At 37.0% G+C, this 9440-nt stretch overlaps 2 protein-coding genes and 1 pseudogene across 2 annotated transcripts; all 3 read right to left on the bottom strand.

The window, feature by feature from the left end:
* Positions 1–2335: 2335 nt before the first annotated feature.
* On the bottom strand, positions 2336–4052 carry LOC115259284 (toll-like receptor 7; annotated as a pseudogene).
* Positions 4053–5136: 1084 nt separating this feature from the next.
* On the bottom strand, positions 5137–5842 carry LOC115259268 (carboxypeptidase N subunit 2-like). Its single transcript, XM_029859798.2, has one exon. The coding sequence runs from the start codon at positions 5833–5835 to the stop codon at positions 5137–5139; it is 699 nt and encodes a 232-aa protein (XP_029715658.2). The 5' UTR covers positions 5836–5842.
* Positions 5843–5888: 46 nt separating this feature from the next.
* On the bottom strand, positions 5889–6679 carry LOC115259269 (leucine-rich repeat-containing protein 15-like). Its single transcript, XM_029859799.2, has 2 exons — positions 6638–6679; positions 5889–6582 (listed from the first exon to the last, which is right to left on the bottom strand). Exons 1-2 carry the CDS (start codon positions 6652–6654, stop codon positions 5889–5891), a joined length of 711 nt encoding a protein of 236 aa, XP_029715659.2. The 5' UTR covers positions 6655–6679.
* Positions 6680–9440: the final 2761 nt, after the last annotated feature.

Below are 9440 nucleotides of genomic sequence, written 5' to 3' on the forward strand. Positions count from 1 at the left end.
TAGATGAATAATCGCGGCATTTGAACCGTCAAATCATGAAAATGTGTATGTGTCCGCTATGTGTACCCTCCGGAACCGTTTACATGTTCTGCAAAAGCACCAATTATGTCAGAATCTGATTCTTAGAATCCATATCTTTCATGTAAACGTAAGAGGTTGTTTACCGGTTCAAACACGAATTCATGTCAAATGAATTTTGGAAGTTCAAAATTTGAACAGTCACGCTCGACAAAAAAATGACAGCGCTCATCATACAATTCATTCATCAGACTTTTTCGATTATCATGGCCTGCCCTGACACCTGTCAGCTGTCGAGTTGGTGCTTCCTATTTTTTGCTCTTGGAGGTTTCCTCAAAGGAAACTCCTGGAAAAGTCTCTAGAGGGAACTCCTGGAGCAATTCCCAGAGGATCTCGTAGGGAATCTTTAAAACGAACTCCCGGAGAAATCTCCAGAGGAACTTAAGGAGGAACGATTTTTGAACGGTAAATTTTACTTAAAAGTCATCTGTGTTTTATTGGTATATATTTTGATAGACACTCACGCAATGTACTATCTGCACTAGTGACGAAGAATTTTTTTCAATCCGTTTTACTTTTATCAGGGAATAACTGTCTAATTTTTGGAGGAAAATTCGTTTAAACGCACTTTTTCGGTTTTTCCATATTAGTTATTGGAAAACTATTTCACAATTTTAGATATCAATATACATTTCAACAAGTACTATTACAAGTGATAGTTAGCGTTATTATCCTAAATTTTATTAGGCAGTAACATAAAGATAATTTTTTGAGAAGTATGTGCGTTTAAACGAATTTGTACCACTGTATGTATCCTTCTTTTAAACAAAGGCTATTCTTTCTAGTTATTAATTTAAGGAATTTGTTGGCGTCACAACGGTTAATATATTTATCAGAGATTTTTCCTTCTTTTATTTATAGACTATTCTTTCAAGTTATACTGTTATATGGAAGAGTGACTTCACCCCATAAGTACGTCACGGTCCTAGGGGGGAGGGGGGGGGTTGTGAAAGTGTGACAAGCAATGTATTAAGTACAGCAAAAACCCGTACGAAGGGGGGAGGGGGGGTTGAAAATTCCCAATTTTAGCGTGACGTACTTAATGGATGCTCCCTAATCATACTGGTCAGAGATTTTTTCAAAGGGTCCCAAGAGCTTGATATGCTTTATTTTCAACTAAGTGTTTCGGTTCTATAAAAGCTAGTCCTTTCCGGAATAAACAGCATCACTTTCCTTTATTTTGGGAATTACAAAATTTTGATTTAGTAAATAATATGCGGGATAATGGGTTATTCGGGGTAATGGAATTCGGGGAAATGGGTCATTCGGGGTAATGGAATTCGGGGAAGTGTCATTCGGGATAATGGAATTCGGGGAAATGTCATAGAGTCCTTAAGGAGGAGTCCCTGGAGAAAACGCCCAGAGGAATCTTCAGAAGAAACTTCTGGGGAATCTCCAAAAAGAATTTCTGAGGGATTCCCAAAACGGAACTTTTTACGGAACCTCTAAAAGAATATCCTTGGGGAATCTGCCAAGGAAATTCCTGGTGGAAACCTCATAGCCCATCCCCGGCGGAATCACCATGGAGGAATCTTCAAAGAGAACTTCTATGGAATTCCTAAGAGGAACTCCTGACGAAATCTTCAAAAGGAATGCACTACGAAGGAGAATTTCTGGCGGAGTTCCCAGACGTAATTCTTGGCTGTGATTCTAGAGGGAATCCCTGGCGAAAGCCCCAGAAAGCATTCCCGGCGGAGTTTCCAGACGGATTTGACCGGAGTCCCCAAACGGAATTCCCGGTGGACTCCTCAGATGAGATTCCCGATGGAATATCAAGAGGCAATTACGAATGCCAGGAGCGAGCTCTCGGTTCTCCATAAGGAGCTCTTAACGATATCACCAGAGGCGGAGAATATCCGGGAAACATTCAAACCTTTGATGTTGATTCTCTTACTTTTCAGTATATTAAATCCAAAAATGTGTTTTCTTGATTTTCCGTGCAATAATCATGCATCCAAACATGGCAACACTCGAATGAATCACTAGCAACAACAAAACAACGACAGCGCAACTCATCAAAATTACTCATCGAAGGCGTTTGATGAATTTACCAACACATCCATAGTCGTGCTCACGTATGGTACACCTGTTCGCTAACAGACAAGTGTGAGTATTGTAGGGCTTCAATTGTTCCCGAGTAGGTTTATTTCCTGTTTACATTTGATAAGCAGAAATGTTTGCTAAATTTCTACATTGCTTTGTAATTTCCGAACTAAAAGGAACTTCAAGAATAGACAATAAAAGTAGTAGATATGTTTGACAGGTTTTATTGGTTTCTGATAATATAGTTACATTGGTTGTGTTTATTGTGCTATGTGAAACTGTTTTTAAGTAATTTTGTTAAGTTCTAAAAACCTCGTATTGAAACTATTTTTGTTTCTTGGATAGAAGAAATGAAATTTACAGGGTTTTACGAGAAATATTTTTCTACTTGTAGTATAATAAATCTGTTTTCTTAATTATATTCCTCGGTTGTTATATGCTCGTTTCTCATTGTCGTTATTGATGCTATCCTCTTCCAAATTTATCAAATGCTGCAAATACTTTTCAATTTTCGTCAACTCTGCTTCGTCAATATCATTGCCACGAATGTGAATTTCATTCACCCGTGGAATTGCTTTGAGAAAACTTATCGGCAAATCTCCTATTTGATTATTACTCAAATCTATCCCAATTAGATTTGTGGGTTTCATTTCTTCCTCCGGTAGCTGGATGTTCCCAACTGCCGACATGTTCAATGAAGTAAGATGTTTCCATTTGTAAAGCTGGTACAGATCGAAGTTTTGCAGTGGATTATAAGATACATCTAGTGTTTCTAGCTTCGTTAGTCTGAATAAATCATTGACATTCCGAAGTCTGTTGCTGCTCAAGTAGAGAGTTTGTAAGGAAAACTTCCCAGACGAATCAAAAGTAATGCGAGATATTTTATTGTTTGAAGCAAACAGCGTTTGTAGGCGAATGGGAATGAAACACTCTGTTAAGTAATTTCCTGTTATGTCGAAATGTTCGAGATTGGGGATGTTTAGGGAAAAGCTGTTTCCGATGTTTTCCAATTGATTCCAAGAAACATTAAAACTCTTCAGTGATGAAATGGGTGTGTCTATCGACACATAGCGGATGCTGTTGGATCCGAGAAATAACACTTCTAGAGATCGAAGATGACTGAACGTGTTTGGCAAGATCTTCGAAATGCGGTTTCCTGTAAAGGATAAGAACATAAGTTCGGTCATGTTTCGGAACCATCTGGGATTTATTGTCAAAAGTTTGTTATGAGATAAATCCAGGGACTGTAAACGAATGCAATCATCGAAAAATGTTGGTGGAAATTGCTGTATCTTGTTTTGTGTTATCGATAATTCTTGCAAAAATTCAAGACCGCCAAGAAAATTAGAAGAAAATCCTGAAATTTTTGTATTAGAGATGGTGAGCTTCTGCAAGTTGACAATACCTTGGAGAAGACTTGCATGCAAAGTATCTACGGTCAGAGTATTGATATTCAGTGATTTGAGTGCAGTGCGATTTAGTTGAGGTAAAAATTCAGAACTGCATTGCAAATTTTGTAACTGAAGAACTGACAGGGTTTCAGTGTGATCCCTAGACATCCTAAGTTGATTATGGTCTACTTCAAGATGATTTAATGTGGTAAGATGTGTCAAACTATCGAAATCTAGGGATGTCAAACGATTTCTTGACAATTTCAATATCTCCAATGATTTTAGCCTGTTAAATGCTTTTGAAGGAATATCATACAATGAGTTATTAGTTAGATCTAACTCACGCAATCGTCCTAGATTGTAGTAGGAATTTTCGTGAATTTCAATTACACCGTTATCCTTCAAATTCAGAACCTCAATAAATGGCTGTTTTTGAAACGATGTTTCGTGAATTCGAATTAGTTTGTTGTCTGCTAAATTCAAATAGATGAGTTTGAGTCCATCAAAAGAATCATCTCTAATGCCTTCCAACAACCCGAATAAAACGGTATCATACAACAGTTTTACAGTGTATCATTTTCTTATTATTCATGTTATCATAAACTGGATTATTTATCGCTGATACGACATATGATATTAAGGATAGTACTTATCATATTGGGAGTTTGAATGATAGACCGAATGGGTTGTTAAGTATCGTTACCATTCAAAAACGCTATTTTTCTCGAACAAAAATTTTGCGGAATCATAGATGTTATAATCCCTTTATCATTAACTTTATGATACGACGAATAATAAAAACAAAACGGAAATATTTCACCACATCTGTTTTACCGACCCGAAAAAATGTACACCCCTGCGGGCATTTGTCGGGCACTGTCAAATTTGCTCACGATTAACTGAATCATTGTTTACTTTCGTCGTATTTTTTATTCACTGGAACGGGAATCGAACAGATTGCCGTGGCCAAAGTTGTTTCCGAAAGTTCACGGTGTTTATCCACTACACCATGTGGAACCTGTGCTCGCGGTTGACTGAAATTCGATGGTGTTGTGAAGGTGATTAAGCAGTTAACGAGGAGAACCGAGGGGAAGATTTATAGTCTTTACTATGAAGACAGTAGCTCCAGTGGAAAAATCCCCTGAAAATCCCTTTGGAGATTCCGGTTTTGCATGTGATCCGGTAAGTTTGCAGTAATTAGCCGAAACAAGCTGCTGGCATGGAAACAGCAACCGTCAAGCGAAGCAGCTCTTAGTGACAACCGAGGTGACAACGCGTTCTCTGGTAGAGCAAATTGGAGCTATCAATGTTGTGCAGTTTATTTTGTCTGCTCAGAAGTATCGAATCCTGTCACTATTACACACAATATGGAAACAACATGTGCATTTCATGCTTACTATGGCCATTGTATTGTTTAAACATTGTGAAAACTCACAAAAGCTAAAATTAATCGTCGAACTTGCAAAAAGGAAAGATAAACAATTATTCATATATCGTTAATGGTATCTTTATCATAAGTGTAATAATACTCGTAAAGTATTGAATAATGTCAATTCAGAAACTTCAATCATCGAATCATAAACCCATCGTTGCTGTTGTAATAATCATTCCACGAATTAAATTCTTATGATATGAACGATAGCTTGAACGATATATTTCTATGCGGGAAGTTGTTTTCAAGATTTAAAAACGTTATTGCTGATCCGTAAAATGCACCTTCTTCGATATGAGCTATCTTGTTGTACGATAGTTCAACCGAGTTGAGTTGAAATAGTCCTGCAAAAGAGTTACTCCGTATAGTGTTCAAAGAATTATGGGATAAGGTAACATGAACTAGTTTAGGATTTGCTTTGAACAATGTCGTTGGAATTTCATTGAGCTGGTTGTAGTCAAGATACAATTCTGAAAGATTGACCAGACCATCGAATGAATCATCTTCCAACTCAAATACTTTATTGCCGTATAGCATTATCGTTGAAATGTTCGTTGCTTCTCTAAATGTGTTTGACCGCACAATATCAATAAGGTTGTTTTGCAATTTTATATCATTGCCCATTTTAGGCAGGAGTCTCGAAGGTATTGAACTCAATTTGTTTTGGCTGAAGTCTAGATCAATAGTATTCAGTTGACTTTTGAACAAATCCAACGGAACGTCATGTAAGCAATTACCATTCAAGTTCACTATTCGTAGGCTCGCCAACCCGTTAAATATTTTCTCATTTATGTGCTTTATCTCGTTGCCTTGTAAATATATCTCACTCAGCTCCTTCAAGTTATTGAACAATCCGAAAGGAAGTGCCTCTAGAAAGTTCCCTGATAACATAATAACCTTCAGATTAGCAAGTCCTTGGAATGACCCTGGGCTAATGCGTTCGATCAGATTGTCCAATCCAACTGCTCCAAGGACACTAAACCGTGGAAAACATCGTGTCCTAATTCACGAAGAAAGTTTTCTCTCAACCCCAGCACTGTCAAATTAGCCAACAACCTAAATGTTCCACTGTTCAAACGTTCGATTCGATTGTCTCCCAGACTTAAGTAGTCCAGCTCTCGAGGAATGCGGAAATGTTCTCGACTAATTTCAGCGATTGAGTTCCCATACAGTTCCAAGCGTCTTAGTTCCGGACAGTTTTCGAAAACGTGTCCTTCCAAATGTCGCAGATTGTTATGAGAGATATCCAAGTTGCGCAACTGATTCACGTCGGAAAAGACTCCTTGCGGCAGTTCGACAAGCACATTATTGGAAAGATCAACATCTTCCAGAACTTCGAAGTTTTGAAGAGCATCGTGGTGAAGCCCTTTCAATTTCACGCCACTCAAATCCAATGCACGAACTCTATTGACAGAACGCAAAAGCGTGGGCGTGACGAAATCTATAGCAGAGCTGATGAACTTGATCGTTGATGTATTAGAAGATGCTGGTGTCTGTAGATTTTGTTTTTCATCCTTGTTCGCAGCCACATAGATTGACTGAAAGACGCACTCATTTTCCGCGTTAATGACACATTGATTTCGGTCTTCGGACAATACGAGGTTGAAATTCGATATTGCTAAAAGTGATGTAGCAAACCTGAAAGGTGAATTATGTTTTATGTGACGTTCCTTGGCTTAACTGTTCTACTCACGTAAAGAATTGCAGCATCTCGAAAATGATGCTGTTATTTCGAGCTCAATCCGAACACTGACAGTGAAAGGTAAGGAGCAAGTGCATAGTGAATGAATTGTATAAGCTGATAACAAGTGTTTACAAACCAAGGTAGTTTTTATTTGATAAGGATGTGCGTACTGATGCAATATTTTTACAGCTGTTTCAATAAGGGGAATCTCTGTTCCGTGTTCACTGTTCAATCTTGATACGGCAGTAATTCCCAATATGGGGCAGTGACCAAAGAAAAGACGCATTTAATGCGCTGCTTGAGTGCTAGTGTAATTGCTGTTCAACCATTTATTTATTAATAGTCCTGGAAAAGTGATCAGCTATTTGCAAGATTCTGTGACTTTACCTGTAATAGGTTTAGGAAAACAGGGGGAAGAGGGTCTAGAAATCCTGAAAAACGATGGACATGAAGCATTGTCCAGTTAGAATCCGGACGGAAATTATAATTTATAGTGACGCTCTGAATGATCATAATCATCATTCTTTTACAGCAGTCTGATCATAAACTGGTCCTCTATTAAAGATGAAAAAATCATCGATTTTCTTGAAACGGGTGAAAAGTTATTTCAGTTAGAAGACAAGAGAATGAAAAAAATGGTTTATATCTCCAAAACTATTATGTGTGATGTGCTCAGATGTTGTTAACCATGTCATGAGGAAGTTCCCCAGAAGATTGAAGTTTGTGTTCATGAAATAATCAGCTTGGAATTCCAAGATTTTGTAGGAAGATCGAGTCTTGAGCATCGTTTCCTCACATCACGATAATGACACCAAATGTGTACAAGGATGATAGCCTCAAGAATCGCGTACTGCTGTTCAAAAATGCACACGAGACATCTGTAAAGGTTCGAACTACTTCCCAGGTAACAATTTGATGTTGAATAATCGTTTTTCCGACCATTTTAAAGCAGCCTTTATTCGAACAAAAGCTGAGCACAAGATGTACAGGGGGTAGCCAAAATATTTGGGATAGGCAACTTTTTTTCTCTCACGAAAAAAGTACAACATGCTGTAACTTTTTATTGAGTGCATAAAAAGTTATCAAATTTTGACTGTTTGTCAACCTATTTTATGTGCATCATTGCACAGTGTTTTATTTTGCCGAAAAAAAATCTAGAAAATCCTGTTAAAAAGTTATGATAAAATATATGATTTCTAGGGGTCATGCACATACAACGCAATATATCTCGTAAAGTATAAGATTCAGCATAATGGCGTCTTTGACAAAGTTGTTCAAAATTGCATTTTTCACAACTTTGCCGAAGACATCAAACGTCTATCTGCATTTTTTGAAAAAATATTTTTTTCATCTCACTTATAGGTGGATTGATCATTCAACTCTTTATGTCAAAAGATGCGATTTGTCTAATGTAGAAACTTCTCCGAAGAAACTATATCGCTAAAATCATCGGTAGAAACGTTATTAAAAAAGCGCACGAAATCGGCAAAATAAAACACTGTGGATTGGTACAAATTTGGGCTCAATTGGTTAATCTTCAAAAGACACTACACCGTCTTCAGCCAGAGACTGCACAGACTGAAAATTACATACACGAGACAACGGACAGCACACATAACACCCAGTGGCCCAATGGAGAATTTTCCGTTTGACGAAAAATTTTCCCCGCTAGAGCGGAAATCGAACTCGCATTCCGAGGCTTACGAAACGCCTAGACGACTGACGCCGCTAACCGCATGGCCCACTAAAAAACTAGAAATCTCGTAAAATACTGCTTTTAGACTACCAATTTTTGAACTGTCATAACTCCGAAACCAGTGAACCGAATTGAATGAAATTTTGAACGTTTATCAACAATATATTGATACTTGATGTGACATTGTAAAATGTTATATATTCTCACGACGATTAAAGTTATACCAGTTTGACATTTTCACTCATATAGAGGAAAATAGGTCAAATTTACAATATCACACAAAAAATATTAAATGTTTTCTTCCTTCAACGCAAATGGGCTTTAATATATCTAATTAAAGATATTTTGAGAACAGAAGTAGACAATCTTTGGATACAAAACTAAAATTTAATGACATTGATGTAAAAACTTTACAATTTTTCGAGAGAGATCCAGAACTTGTCAATCCATGATAACTTTTTTAAACGTTTAAAAAGTACTCATGTTTTAATAACTTGTGAAGCATTAATATGTTGTTGATAAACGTTCAAAATTTCATTAAATTCGATTCACTGGTTTCTGAGATATGACAGTACAAAAATAAGCTGTCCGAAAAATTGTGTTTTACGAAAACGGATCTAGCTTTGCGAAAGATTAACTAATCAAGCTCAGTGCTGCACCACTGATGCACATTTAATAGGTTGACAAAGAGTCAAAATTTTAGAATTTTTGATGCACTCTATGGTATGTTACAGTATGTTGAACTTTTTTGTGAGAGAAAAAAAAAGTTGCCTATGCCAAACATTTTGGCCACCCCCTGTACAATCCTTTATCCAGCCCCTAAACATCTAATTTTGGTGATTTCATCCAGCTTTAAGCTGGTTTGAGGTTCATTGAAATTCTGATTTGAGGGTTAATATGCGCTTAATCAGCATTAAATTTATTGAATTTGGTTAAAAATTAAAAAAAAAAACAACATTTTAAACTTATTTTTACTATTTGCGGCTTTCCATCTCCAGCAGAAATGCTTCGGAATTTATAAATTCATCTGTGGGATAACTGGGAATTGAACTCGGAACTCCTGATTTATAGTCATTCACCTTATCACTCACATCACACACAAATGTATACATATCC

The sequence above is a fragment of the Aedes albopictus genome, chromosome 2 (genome assembly GCF_035046485.1).
Source record: "Aedes albopictus strain Foshan chromosome 2, AalbF5, whole genome shotgun sequence".
Classification (NCBI taxonomy): Eukaryota; Metazoa; Arthropoda; class Insecta; order Diptera; family Culicidae; genus Aedes; species Aedes albopictus.